Source organism: Notamacropus eugenii, chromosome 5 (assembly GCF_028372415.1).
Source record: "Notamacropus eugenii isolate mMacEug1 chromosome 5, mMacEug1.pri_v2, whole genome shotgun sequence".
NCBI classification, from domain to species: Eukaryota; Metazoa; Chordata; class Mammalia; order Diprotodontia; family Macropodidae; genus Notamacropus; species Notamacropus eugenii.
Window position 1 is genome coordinate 345,640,594 of NC_092876.1, and position 15,047 is coordinate 345,655,640.

Genomic DNA, 15,047 nt, shown 5'->3' on the forward strand with positions numbered 1-15,047 from the left:
TGCAGCCTCGAGTTTTTGTACCTTGGAGGGAATTTCATCAAGGAGATCCCACCTGAATTAGCAAACCTGCCTTCTTTAAATTATTTGGTGTTGTGTGACAACAAGATTCAAAGTGTGCCTCCTCAGCTAGCCCAGTGAGTAGTTGCACGATACTTTAAATATATCCAAATGTCTTAACATTACAAAAGATTACCATTTTTGTTTCCTTACCAGTAGGCTACTCATGTAAACATAGGCCAACAGTTCTTAGTGTGTAGTGTGTAAGAATTATGTCTCCAGGATATGCAGTTAAATTAGTACCTGCTGAAGAAATAAATTCCAGCTTAACTGTATTACAGAGGATCTGTTCTAAAATCCCAGCTCTGCCATTTACTGGCTCTGTGACTTTGAACAAGTCAACTTCTCTGCACCTTGTTCCCTAATTTATAAAATGAGGGTGTTAGAAGGTCCTTATCAGCTCTAAATTCTATCAGTCCTTCAAGTGTGCCTTTTTCCTAAGCAACTTTATTATTCAGCCTGTTTGAGAATAAATAGAAATGCAAGATAAAAATTGACATAGCAGTATTTGCATGTTTGTATAATCCTTTGCAATTTCCAGAGCACTTTAATATGCACTGTTTCATTTGAGTGTTGCAAGATTATTTCCATTTTACAAATGAGGAAACTAAACTTGTCTCAGAGGTTAAAGGAATCACTTAAAATAAAATAACTGTAAAATGGCAGAATCAGAACTAGAATCTTGACTTTTCTGACTCCTGGTTGAATTTTTCCTTCCTTCTTTAACATATATTCCCTACTTTGGAACTAGGACCCACTTGAGGACATCCAAGATTCCTTAGCTTTTGTGAACTTTCAGTGATTCTTCTTTTAATTGAAGAAGCAATTAATTAATCTAACTCTGGCCTGTCAAGAATTTATGGAAACTTTTGGTGTGAAATATTATATGTTGTATTATATCTGTTTTTCCTTCTGTAGACACCTAGAAAGTAAATTCAGTTTGGTAAAGATCTGTTTTCTGTCAAAGTACTTACTATCTTACTGTGCTTCTGCCTTTTTTGGGAGGATGGTATTGCACAGAAGAACTATAGGCACAGATTTTCCCATAGTCCCTCATACCACACCCTTAAACTTTTACAATTCTCTCTGCCCATATCACTATTACACAGTTAGTCAGTGGATCAGTCAGAGCCCAAAAAGTCCTAAAAAAGTCATTTTATTGAAATCACTATCCAATATCCTCAGGTAGAAGCAGTTCTCAAGGCAGTTAAACAACAACACAGGTAAAACACAAATTAAAACAACTGCTGACAATAAGATCAGAAGCACTGGGCCAAGAAGACCCTCACCAGAAATAACTTTTGTGTTCTTCTTGCCCAAAGGGAGTGATCTAAGTTGGTCTTAGATCCACGTGTGATAAAAGTTAACCCATTTTTTCCCAGGTCAGCACCACAACTTTTGTGCTGCACTTTTTAGAATTGTTGTGGCTTCCTATCCCTAACAACATTGGTCTTATCTTCCATATTCTCAAAAGTGGGACAAAATGGATATGTGCACATATTTAAAGATTTTTAAAAATATAAAGTGACTATTATTCATTCTTTACATATTGAATATTTCTTGCTAACATATTTTTCTATCAGTAATTTGATATTTTATTCATTCTAGGTTGAATTCCCTTCGTTCTCTTAGCCTCCACAATAATCTACTAACATATCTGCCTCGGGAGATCCTTAGCCTAGTTCATTTACAAGAGTTGAGTTTACGAGGTAATCCCTTGGTGGTTCGTTTTGTCAGAGATTTGACCTATGATCCTCCAACTCTCCTGGAATTAGCTGGTCGGACCATTAAAACGCGTAATATTTCCTACACTCCTTGTGACCTTCCTGGAAACCTTGTTCGATACTTGGATTTAGCCAGCAACTGCCCAAACCCAAAATGTGGAGGTAAGTTTGTTCATGTTTTCTGATTGTGACTCATTGTTCATTTGCCCTTGTATTTAGTGCATGAAGCCCACTTTAGTTGATGAAAATGTCTTTCGTATCTGCTGGAAAGATGGGGTTTTGTTTTTGTTTTTGTTTTTTTTTACTATATGTTGTAAGTTATTGTTTACATGCTCATCTTTCCAGCAAGCAAGATTGTGTCCATGTTCAGAAATGAAGTATTCTATTCCTTAATGTATTTTGAAGCTTTTCATTAACTCTGTAGCTTAAGAATTTTATTATTTTATTTTGATTGCGTGGAATATGTGTTAGCCAGCATCATTTGAATGGCAGTTGGTATCATCTAAAAGTCCCATAGAGGTTCTTCTTAACTTGGCATTTATGAACTTGCCTTTATTTTGATATTTTGCTCATTTAATTATAATTGATTTCTCTTGTAATCCTATATATTATGTGTACATTTAAAAACCTGATTCTCAGAAGGGGTTCCTAGACTTCAGCAGACTGTCAAAGGGATCCATGACATAAGAGATTAAGAACTCCTGGTGTAGGAGATTGGCCAGAATGTCTACTCATTGACTGCAGGACATGTTCCAAAAGCATTTTTGTTTTTTTCATTTAATCCCTGCTTATTGTCAAAAAACTCTTATATTTAAAATAGTTAAAAGTTTACAGTTAATTGGAAGTTTTGGTTAGTTGTTTTCAGCTATTAAAGTTCAACTGTACTTTATACTGCTTAATACCATATATATTAAAGCAAATTGTTTATGTGCATAGCTATTGGGGGACATTTAGTAATTAGAGCCTGTTAGGCCTCCTCAGGAAAGTCCCATTTCCTTTTGCTACTGTCATAAAAGTAACCAATGGAAAAAATATAGAGACCACACAAAAAGTACAATTAGGCATATGTGAGAGACACACACACACACATACACATACACACACGGTACTTTTTGCACATGTCCTTAAAAGCTGGGAAGGGGGTGATGTGCATCTGAAAAAAATAACTGTCACTTAAGCCTTACCAATAAATCTTTCTTTGAAATGGCAAATAAATATGCAAGACATCACCAACAGGTTGCTTGCTTAAAATCCTAAATATATTCTGTGCCTTTTGTTCCCCCCATAAGACAACCCTTAACACCCTCTTCTCTACCTTAAGGGATTCCTTTAAAAAGCCTCTTTTTAGTACATTGTGTCCTCATAACAAGAATAGGAACATTAAGGATAAAGATGTGTCTAGCTACAACTAGAGAGGGTTTGGTGAGAACAAAAATTAGTACTATTCTTGGACATTTTTATTCTTGACTTATTGACCACTGAACTAGGACTTACAAAAAGGAAGGCAATACATTTTCTAGAATGCCTTTATTTTATTTTTTTAGTAGTTTCATATATTTATCTTTAGATTTTGACATTCATTTTCACAAAGTTTTGAGTTCCAGTTTTTCCCCTCATCTCTCCCCTCCCCCCACCCCATAATACCTTGCATTCTGATTACCCCTTCCCTCAATGTGCCCTGCCTTCTGTCACACCCCACCCTTCCCTTATCCTCATCTTTTTTCTTGTAGGGCAAAATAAATTTCTATACCCTGTTCCCTGTAGTTCGTATTTCCCAGTTATATGCAATAATAATTCTCAACATTCGTTTCTAATATTTTGAATTCCAACTTCTCTCCCTCCCTCCCTCCCCACCCATCCCCACTGAGAAGGCAAGCAGTTCAGTACAGGCTATATATGTGTCGTTTTGCAAAAGACTTCCATAATAGTCATGTTATGTAAGACTAACTATATTTCCCTCCATCCTACCCTGTTCCCCCCTTTTTTTATTCTCTCATTTGACCATGTCCCTTCCCAAAAGTGTTTACTTCTAGTTGCTCCCTTCTCCCATTTGCCCTCCCTTCTGTCATCCCTCTCACCCCACTTGTCCCCTTCTCCCCTGCTTTCTTCTAGTGTAAGATAGATTTTCATACCAAATTTAGTATTCCCTCCTTAAGCCATATGTGAAGAGGGTAAGCTTCACTTTTCCCCTCTCACCTTCTCTCTTTTCTCTTCCATTAAACAAGATTTTTCTTATCTCTTTTATGAGTAACAGTCTGCCCCATTCCATTTCTCTCTTTCTCCTCCCAATATTTTCTTCTCTCACCCCTTAATTTTATTTTTTTATGGATATCATCTCTTCTGATTCAACTTAACCTATACTGTGTGTGTGTGTGTGTGTGTGTGTGTGTGTGTGTGTATACAATCCCTCCACCTACCCAAATACTGAGAAAAGTCTCAAGAGTTATAAATATTATCTTTCCTTGTAGGAATGTAAACAGTTCAGCTTTAGAATGTCCTTTATGATTTTTCTTTCCTCTTTACCTTTTCATGCTTCTCTTGATTCTTGTGTTTGAAAGTCATATTTTCTCTTCAATTCTGGTCTTTTCATCAAGAATGCTTGAAAGTCCTCCATATCATTGAATGACCTTTTGTTCCCTTGAAGTATTATACTCAGTTTTGCTGATTCTTCGTTTTAATCCCAGTTCCTTTGACTTCTGGAATATCCTATTCCAATCCCTTCGATCTCTTAATGTAGAAGTTGCCAGATCCTGTATTATCCTGGTTATATTTCCACAATACTCGAATTGTTTCTTTCTAGCTGCTTGCAATATTTTCTCCTTGACCTGGAAACTCTGACATTTGGCTCCTAGGAGTTTCTCTTTTTGGGACTCTTTCAGGAGGTGATCAGTGGATTCTTTCAATATTTATTTTGCCCTCTGGTTCTAGAATATCAGGGCAGTTTTCCTTGATAACTTCATGAAAGATAATGTCTGGCCTCTTTTTTTGATCATGGCTTTCAGCTAGTCCCATAATTTTTAAATTGTCTCTTCTGGATCTATTTTCCAGGTCAGTTGTTTTTTTCCACTGAGTTGTTTCACATTATCTTCTATTTTTTCATTCTTTTGGTTTTGTAACTTCTTGATTTATCATATCGTCATTAGCTTCCCTGAACTCCACTCTCATTTTGAAAGAACTATTTTTTTCCATGAGCTTTTGAACCTCCTTTTCCATTTGGCTAATTCTGCTGTTTAAAGCATTCTTCTCTTCATTGGCTTTTTGGACCTCTTTTTCCAATTGAGTTAGCCTATTTTTAAAGGTGTTATTTTCCTCAGCTTTTTTTTTGCTTCTCTTTTAGCAAGCTGCTGATTCACTTTTCAAGCTCTTCAATGCCCTGAGCCCATTTCATATTCATTTTGGAGGTACTGGAGGCAGAAGCCTTGACTTCCTCTGACAGTGTGCATTGTTCTTCCTCATCTGAAAGGATGGAATGTGATAACTGTTCACCAAGAAAGTAACCTTCTATGGTCTTATTTTTTTTTCCCTTTTTTGGGCATTTTCCCAGCCAGTTACTTGACTTCTGAATCCTTTGTCAAGAGGAGGGTCCTAGTGCTCCTCCTCCCCCCAGGACCATGCTCAGGGCTGAGATTCAGATCAGCTGCTCAATTCCCCCAGGGGCTTTGGGTAGGGGAGGGGCCACCACTCAGGGTTGAGGTTCAGATCAGCTTCTCAATTCCCCCAGGGGCTTTAGACAGAGGGCAGGCCACCACTGAGGGCTGAGGTTCAGATCTCCTGCTCATTTCCCACAGAGACTTTAAGCTAAGCTGCTTGGACCATGGACCCAGGCTGCTTTCAAGGCCACCTTTGCTGCCTGCCACCCACTGCTGCTACTGCCTCTGCTGCTACCTGGGGCCAGTGCTGGGGGGACCCCACCCCCTCTCACCTAGCTGGGAAAGTCCTCCCATGCTGACCTTTGAAGCTTTTATTGTCGCTTGTGGGTTGAGGGATCTGGGACTCTCTCTCCTGCAGATTCTATCCCAGAGGCCTTTTCTGGTCCTATTCCTCCCTATGCCGCATGGCCAGGGCTGGGCTCCACTCCCCTCAGTGTCCCATGGGGTAGACCTTTCCTGTTGGCCTTCCAGGTTACCTTAGGCTGGAAATCTCTCTCACTCTATCATTCTGTGGCTTCTGCTGCTCTAGAATTTGTTGAGAGTCATTTTTTATAGGTATTTTATGGGCTGTGGGGGAAGTGCTAGAGTATATGCATCTTTCTACTCTGCCATCTTGGCTGTGCCCCCCGAATGCCTTTATTTTTAATACTGGATATATTCTCAGGTCATACACCACTTAGAATAACAGCTTAACATGTAATAATCATTTAATTTGAAATGAATTGAACCGAAGAGAAATGATCGTAGTTTCATGCTGTTGCCAACCCAGAAGATTCAGAACACTTTAGAAGGCTTTGTTTTATTCTTCCACTCATTTTATTGGCTCATTTGTCATGTTTGTAATTATATCTTCAACATACTGCTTGTCTGTTGAATTTATCACTACTTCTGAAGAACCTAAGCTGCTACAGAGAATATTTTGTTTTTAAATTGTAGGTGTCATTCATTCATCAGTACTTCAGTGGATATGTGAGTTCATCATCAGTATGGGTACTCTTTCCAGTGGTGCCATAATCCATTCCATATCTTTTCAGCCTGTTTGGTTCTTCTCTACATACTCCCAAAATCCACTGTAGTGTAATATACCAGGGGCCTTCCTCTGCCTTTTTATATTTTGTGAATACCAGTAGCACCTAGGTTGTCTTATCTATCCTTTGATCATTCTGCATGGCCAGTTCATCACAACACCAGAAAAACATAAGAACGCAGGAATAAAAAGGAAAGGAAAATAAAAAACGAAAGAAAAAAGAAGTGGAAATTCATTCTTTTCCAGGGCAAGAACCATCTCAATTTGAGTTTTTTGGTGTCCTTGCTTGCTTAAAATTCTAAATCTCTTTTTGAATCCTTTCTTATCTAGAAAACTTCATATCATTATTCCTTTTTTCTTCCTTTAGTAACTCCTTCAAATCTGCCTTTATGCTGTGTTTTCTGCTGTAGCATAAGAAGCTCTAAAGTACAAGAGCAAAACTATTACTTATAATAATATTTTTTCTTTGATATTTGATAGCGACAACAATGCTACACAAATATGTTAGACTGCATCAACCTCACATGATGGTTGTGAGGATCAGATACCATGTAAAAGTACTTGGCAAACCTTAAAACTCTATATAAGTGCTAGTTATTACCATCATCCATAAGAGGAGGAACAGCTAAAATTTGTGTCTCTCCATACCCTAGTCCAGGATTCTATACATAGTACCCACTTATTAAAAGTTTAGTCTAACATATAACTGGATACTTACAAGGAAATACCTTGTTTTCAGTTATTGATGGGATAAAAAAAATGTTTCTTGTGCTCATATTTCCCAGCAGAAGGAGCTTCCTGGACCACAGGGCACATTTTTCAAAGCAAACCAAAATTCACTTAATGATTGCTTTGTATTCCTCCCCTGCAGGTGTCTACTTTGATTGCTGCGTTAGACAAATCAAATTTGTGGACTTTTGCGGGAAGTACCGGCTCCCACTGATGCACTACCTGTGCTCTCCAGAGTGCTCTTCCCCATGCAGCTCAGCTTCTCACAGCTCCACGTCCCAGAGCGAGTCTGACTCAGAAGATGAGGCGAGTGTTGCTGCCCACAGGATGCAGAAAGTTCTTCTTGGATGAAAATATTTAGAGAAGTGTGAATAAAACACGAAGACTGAATGGAAGTGGTTAGAAAAACCAATGCTATAACTTGAAGTTGTTGAAAAAGCAATAAGAGATTTTGAGAATTTGAGATTCATAACCTCATTTTCATCTTGTGTGCTCATGGCTCACCTGGAGATGATCTGGACACACCTTGTGTTGTGCCAATTTATTCAACAGGAATTACTCATTCCATATGTGGATTCTTTGAATATATAGTTTGCACAGAACTGCCATTTCAGATCTGTTATAAAAGACATTGTGATCAATGGCCTGCTTCTTTTTGTATGTGAGAAATGGCATGTAGCAAAGTGGTTTATTTTGAGGTGCCACTACCCTGATAAACTATGACTGTTGTAATCTTGGGGGGGAAAGGTTGAGCTGGAAATGGAAGGAAAAACCCAGTGTTATAATTATCAGTCGTCTTTGTGTCCCACCCCACTGTACCACAATCCTAGGATTATTCCCCCTCCATGGAAAATCTGTTTGTAAAGATTCTCAAATGGTTTTACAGGATCTCTCACACCATGTGTCCTTTGGGACCTTCAAACTACGGTAAAAGTTGGAAGACTATAATTTATGCCTAGTTTTTGAGCACCTCTGTTCCTTTTTTCCTTATTCGATTGCTGCTGTTATCCTCATTCCATCTCATTCTACCTCTTTATTGTGGCTGTGTATATCGTGCCTTCAGCTTGACAAGGATACAGGGCAGCTTATCCCAGATTTGGTGCTCCCACAGCCTGTAGCCTTATTTATGTATCCTATGCAAGGAATCTTAAAATGTGCTTTTTAACAGTGCTAGGAAAGCAAATAAATTACTAACCATAATCTAAGTTCATAACTGCCTTCCATTTTTCCCCCTTCCCTTTTTAAGCAAGGAAGATTACTAGTAGATAAATCACTTTGCTCCTTAAGAGGCAGCATGCTGGTTTCCAATATGGAAAAGTCAGAATATATGAAAAGTTGCAGGTATATTTTTGCCTCTAGTAAAATAAGAAGGCAAAATTCATTGAGGAAAGTTGAGGTCTTCTTCATAATGCCAAATTAAAATTATCTTGTTTCATTTACATCCTGTGCTAGATTCTTATATTAGTTGTATTTTTTAAAAGGGAAACTAAGACAAACATTACAATCTTGGGTTGTATGTCTAGTGCACATGTCATGGAGTAATAGTAATGCTGGACATTTATGTAGCACACAAGAGTATGCCTTCCCATGATTGCATTTACTTCTTCCCACAGTTCTGCAAAGAAGCAGAAGCAGGAATGAATATTATTCCCACTTGGGCCTTAAGTGACTTACATGGCAGAGCCAAGGACTAGAGTCTGGCTCTTCTAACTCCCAGGGCAGTGTTTTGTTCCACTAACCAGGTTGCCTCTCACTTGGCAATATTATACCAAATAATGTAATTATTTTATGCACTTTTTTGTATTGGAAAGTTTACCAGAGAGCATTACACACGTAGTGTGCTTTGGTATAAAGTACTGCTTATGGTAACATGAATGGGACAGAAATATGAAGAAAGAATTTATGTAGTGAACCAGAATAATAAACTGCCAGATGAAAGCCCAAAATTGAGGATGTGTCTAAATAGTTTAGAAACATTTAGAAATAGGTTTCTGGTTAGTTGCAATGCCCAAAGTGTTTATTTTCTGGACTTTGGTGTCTTACCATGGCCTTTATCCCATTGAAATATAATATTCGATAATAATTAAGATTACGAAATTAATGGGGACCAAGTTTTTTCCCTTAGTTCAGACTCTCCTCATTTCCTAATTACCTTAAGGCTAAAAATGACACATATTCCTATATATGCTTTTTGATGGTTAATGCAGCTACAGTATTTTACATGAAAGCACATTTTCCCATTTAGGGAAGTGAGACCACTCATGTAAATTTTTTCAGGTACAACCAGAAAAATAATTGATTTTCATGTTTGTAATATAGATCTGTGACAAAGTGGGTGTGAACAAAAGTGGTATGTTTCTGTACGAATTTGGGAGTACTCTCTGCATGTGATATATGCCCAGTTTATAATCATCTTTGGTAAATGGAATCAACAGATGACTGAAAATGATGTTTTGGGGTTATTAATTTTGATCTTCTCTCACACCAAACTTTTTACATGAATTAATAGATGATAGTTTGACCTTCTTTTCACTGTCTTCCTTCTGGCAGATATGCTAGCGATCCACTGATATATCCAGAAGGCAAAGCAACCAGCAGAATGGGGAGGATACAAAGGAAGTGAAGGCCAGGGTCCAAATAATCAGTTCTTCAATAATATCTAGAGTTTACTCTATGGTGAAATGAGTTTCTGTCTCTTAAATTTTTATAGTTGTATTACTATAGTTAAGCTATAATTTTTAAGTATATTGTTTTTGGCATTTTTTTAAAACCAAAAAAACACATTTTTATGTTGAAATAAGTTTTCTCTAATTCATAAAGTTTAGCTATTGTTATAAAGTTAAAAAATTTTTTGTGCAATTTACCAGATTATTTCAAATTTTTAGAATGCATTTTTCAGAATGTTAGTTTGTATCGTTCTTAAGCATACTCTGGAAACTAATTCCCACAGCTTTTCTGAACATGTTCCTTGTCTTGCCCTCAGTTTAACCTCTGTTATAGAGGTAGTCAAATATGTAATATTAATCTTGTCTTCCTGTTTTTTGGAGTCACACTGACAGCCCTGACTGCATTCTAGTAGAAGAAGTAGTCTAATAGCTTATACTTGATTTAATGAGCACCACATAATATAGAGGCATCATTTATTCTTAATAATTTTTCTACAGAATTTCAGACTCACAGAATTGCTCATATAGGGAACCTTGAGCGTTTAGTTCATTTATATTGCCAGATTTTGGTTGCGGTGCATCCATAATTAAATAACAACTCCTACCCATTAGGGGAATGTCACATTGTACAACCCAACCCTGTTAGATATTTTGAATTCATGGATAAGAGAAAAGGGGATTTGGAGGTAGGAGATAGAAGTGGGACAAAGGCCACAGTGAGATAACAAAGCCCAGAAAATAAATGCTATTTCTAGTGTATATTGTCCATTATATCAAAGAATTGGCATATCTTAAACTTTTATCATCAATTTTCCATTTGGTGTACTTCTAAGGGATTTTTCCCATCTCTGATGTAGTAATGAAAGTCACTGGGAAATAGGATTTGCTTAACAGTTGGTATGCTGCTTTTGGGAAGAAGCAAGACCTCATTAATTTGGAATTTGTGATCATTAAGGTAGAGGTAGTCTGAAGTTTGTTTACTTTTGTGTAATCTTAAGAAAAGAGGAATGCTGAATCAAATTATGAGGCTATGCAAGGTTTGACCTACTTAAAGGAAACATGTCTTTTTAAAGCACTTTAGCATTAGCTATTTTACAAAAATGCACTAATCACAATTTGACACCTGTTTTTAAGTATTGAGTAGTACCACTTTTGGCAGCGTTATATAGGCTTAACAGTAAAATTATTTTTTAAATGTTAAGTTTACATTAGATTGCCCTTCTCCCTAGTTAGTCCAAATTTTAGTTACTTTTTATTTAATATATGTAGTCCAAACTAGCCATGAAAACCATAAGTTGATTTTTTCAGTCAGTCCATCTACTAATCAGGGTTCAAATACCTCTGGACCATCTCAGTACTATTCTATTTTAGGTAAAAAGTACTATTTTAAAATCATAATAACACAGTAATTTAAGTATAATGACATGTTCAGATACTATTACTGTAAACAAATGATAGATCTAGCCCTGGTGGGAATACATTCCATAATAAGGAGAGCTGACATGTTTGGAACCTCCTAATCACCCCAGGGCTAGAGCTCGAGAAAGCAAGGCTGGCTCTAAAGCCTTTTTTCCCCAACAAAAGACTTAAGAGTCCAAGACCAGGGCTATAGGGTTATATGCAATCGCAAGTGCCTTGAATGAATACTAATGAACAGACAATCTGATAGGAGGACAAGTTTCTGTTTACTAGTCAAAGGTAATAGCAGTCCCCAACACTTAACATTTATATTGTTAAATAGTAATACTTTTTTCTTTTTGTTGGAGAAATTGTATTATCTTGTTACATTAGTTTCCTTTGTAAATACTGTAATCAAAAAAGAGTATGAAATAGTTTATAATATACAAGTATATGTATGTCTTATTGTTTTCTGTTCCTCCATAGTCCATATTTACTAAGAATTGAAGCATAAGATACTTTGTAACTGGTAATCAGTTTTATCAGACATGTATTGAACCACTCACCGCTTTGGGTGCCATAAAGTTTACATAATCTTAGATGTGGTGGCTTCCCTTGAGGACATTATTTAATCCAGAAGCTAATAAAATATTATTTTGAGCATCTATTTCCATTTTTAACTCTTTTGCTTCTGGAAAAAAAGCCTGTGGTGGAGACTTGCCAGATTCACCATGAAGTGAATAAGACAAAAAGTAAAATCTTCCAGAATCTGGGGGTGGGGTGAGGGGCTTGTTTGTAAGTAACCACAGCTTGGATTCATATACTTTTAAACAGAGGAGAAATAGTTCCTCTTGATAATATTATCTGTCCTAAGAAACCACAGTAAAATTGCATCATGAAATTCAATGGGACCCAAACTGACCTGATTACAAACCTAAGAAGATCCTTTCCTCTTCAAACCAGAATTGGAAGTTTTTCCTTCTGTGTACTCTCCCCTTCTTCCAACTCAATACACCATTTACTCTTCTTAGAGAGATAATTTTTACAATGTTGATTATATCATCCATTAAGTTTCAAGAGAGAAAAAAATAACTGGCATCTTAAGATTTTTTGAATACATTTCCCTTATGGCATTTCTCTAAAATGCTTTTTTATAAAACTTTTAGGAATTTACAATGTGATTTCATGATTATAATATTTCAGACTCAAGAGGATTCTTTCAACATATGCTGGTTTTTACTGCTGGTAGCCAAATCAAGAGATAAAAGAATGGCAAATTCTGCATTACTTTTGATAGGGGGAAGGGCAGAGAAACAGCTCAGGGACTGAACAGGCCAAAGATTCCCTTTCAGAGTGGTAATGACCTTTTCCAGGGTGTTTCCCAGTCATTGGTTCATGAATCAGCGTCCTGGAGTTTGGTAAGTTTTTATCAGTCCACAAAGTTCTTGGTAGCAAAGGCCCTTCTTCCCTATGCCTTCTTCCTCCCATGGTGGCTCTCTTCTTTTTGCTCATAGTTCCTATTCTTTGAGCTCTTAGTCTTGGATAGGAAGAGTAGTCCAGTGAAATTTTGGTCATTTTAAGTGCCCAGTGTAGTTTGGGCTTAGAAACACTGAACAAGGTGACTGTATTGTCTTATGAATTCCAGACAAAAGAAACTGGGGAAAAGTTGAGCTTATTCTAATTGATGGTCTACTAAATATGGTCTACATCTCAGAAGAAGGCTCACGAAAATGACATCAGAATTACTAAATCTAATTCTGTCCTAATCTGTCTCAAAAATCTTTTCACAAGCTGAATGTGATTGGCATGATGATGAAAAAAATGCAGATCTAGATAAGCACTTTCTCAGCATACCTGAAGATCTTTGTTTTTACAGTTGATAAGTTTGTAGCCTTCCTGAATGCACCTAATTAGAGGTATAGTCATCCACTAGAAGGCATTTTATAGATTAACCAACACTTGAACTTTGTGTAAAAAATCCAGGCTACCAGTGGCTCTCCTGCAAAAATATTCTGCCTTAAATGTATTGTACGTCATGATCCAATCACTTAATTAGTTTTGAAATTTTGAAGAATGGGATAGTGAAAAGAATTCCTTTTGTTAATATCAGTGGCAATAAGGAACGAAGCTAATAAATTAAGGTAACGATTCAACATTGAGTTTTTAATTCAAGTTTCTTTGAGTTTGAGGCATCAAATGTATGGCAGGATGTGTTCTTAATTTTGGTAAATGGTTCCTTTTTTATATTGCCAGGAATTTTTTCAGTCCTACATAACTGTACTTTTGTTTTCTTTATTTCTTTTTATAATACAAAATCACAAATTTCTTGTATTAACATGTATTTGAATTGCTTTATCTAATAATATGCCTTGTTTTTTTAAAGGTGTTTTGCTAGGAAGGTGGCTTTGTATTGCAGAAAAGTAATAGTATTTCATTGAACTGTGACTTGACACATTAAAAGAAAAAAATAAATGCCTTTTTATTTTTACATCTAATTTAAAAATACTTTCACCATTGTAATAATGCTTGTCTTGATACAAAGATAGAATTCAGCGCATAAAACTCAATGGCAACATTGTTCAGTTTGAAAGCAGCGAGGCTGATTTGTAACAGTTTTTATATTTGCCTCTATCCTCCATCCCAAACCATTTCAAGTCTTCAGTGAGCAGACTAGATTTGTAGTAATTTTGAATGTATTCTCAAATCATTTTAGTATCCATAAAGTGATTGACATTACACAAAGTTCTAGAAGTTGAATGTAGAGATGATAAAGCCTTTACTGCTAGATAGGTCATGTCCAAAAAGAGATAAAAACAAGACTCATTAATTCCATGGATGACTGAAATGAGGTGGAGAAAAAACACATTTCTTTATCTCTGGATATTGGAGATAATAGGTCAAGAATTTGGTGACTGGAGTTCTTGACCCCTTCATTCTGTTACTTATGGTTGATATATCTTTCTCTACTTGTATGGGGAGCTGTTATCTCTACAACAATTTTCCTCCTCGTCTATAACCTGACTGTCCCCCTGTTTCCCCTACCTCACCCCAGTAGCTGTTCTGCTAGCTTTCTGTTCCATCTTAGGAATCTCCCTTATTATAACAGACTTCCCTTGGATCCAGCCAATAATGGACACCATATAGTTTACCTATTAAAGAAATACACATTTCTTCCTCTTAACCACCCTCAGAAAGTGCTGATCCAACCCTCAGATCTTTCCTAGGGATTTCTAGGCTCCAGATTTCACAATATTTTCCAGCATTGCAGAATCTCAGTTGTAAGTGACCTCAGTAGCCATTGAGTCCAGCCTATACTTGGCAAAAAATTTCTTTTACAAAGTTCCAGACATGTGGTCATGTAGCCTTCACATCATCCTTATCTCTCTCCAAAAAAAGGTCAAGTCTAGCACCACACCCTCATTTTGCAAAAACCAGTCCAGAGTTAAAGTCATTTAACAGAATCCTAGAATACAATGGCTGAAATGGACCTCAGATGCTCTATTCCATTCCCCTCATTTTAAAAGTGATTTTAAAAAGTCCAGGAAATTAAGTGACTTTCCCAAATTGACAGCTACAGTGTGGCAGAGACAGGACTAGATTTCCAAGCCATCCTCCTTGACACAGTCCCTTTAAAAATTCCCGTTACATGTAATGACAATTTTTAACATTCATTTTTTTAAAAATTTGGGATTATAAATTTTCTTCCTCCCTTCCTTCCCCCTTCCCTGAGACAGAAGCAATTTGATATAGATTATACATTTTCAATCGTGCAAAACATTACCATGTTAATCGTGAA

At 36.6% G+C, this 15,047-nt stretch overlaps 1 protein-coding gene across 2 annotated transcripts in view; it reads left to right on the top strand.

Moving 5' to 3' along the window:
• The window catches only part of LRRC58 (leucine rich repeat containing 58), a 33,487-nt gene extending 19,748 nt beyond the window's left edge, over positions 1 to 13,739 (top strand). The window contains exons 2-5 of one of the 2 annotated variants that reach the window (XM_072613901.1): positions 6 to 134; positions 1,666 to 1,943; positions 7,330 to 7,493; positions 9,738 to 13,739. In XM_072613901.1, the coding sequence (XP_072470002.1) occupies positions 6 to 134; positions 1,666 to 1,943; positions 7,330 to 7,493; positions 9,738 to 9,746 (580 nt within the window). In that variant the 3' untranslated portion in view covers positions 9,747 to 13,739. Of the gene's footprint in view, positions 1 to 5; positions 135 to 1,665; positions 1,944 to 7,329 lie in introns of both variants that reach the window. The other variant, XM_072613899.1, reaches the window with a different exon arrangement.
• Positions 13,740 to 15,047: the final 1,308 nt, after the last annotated feature.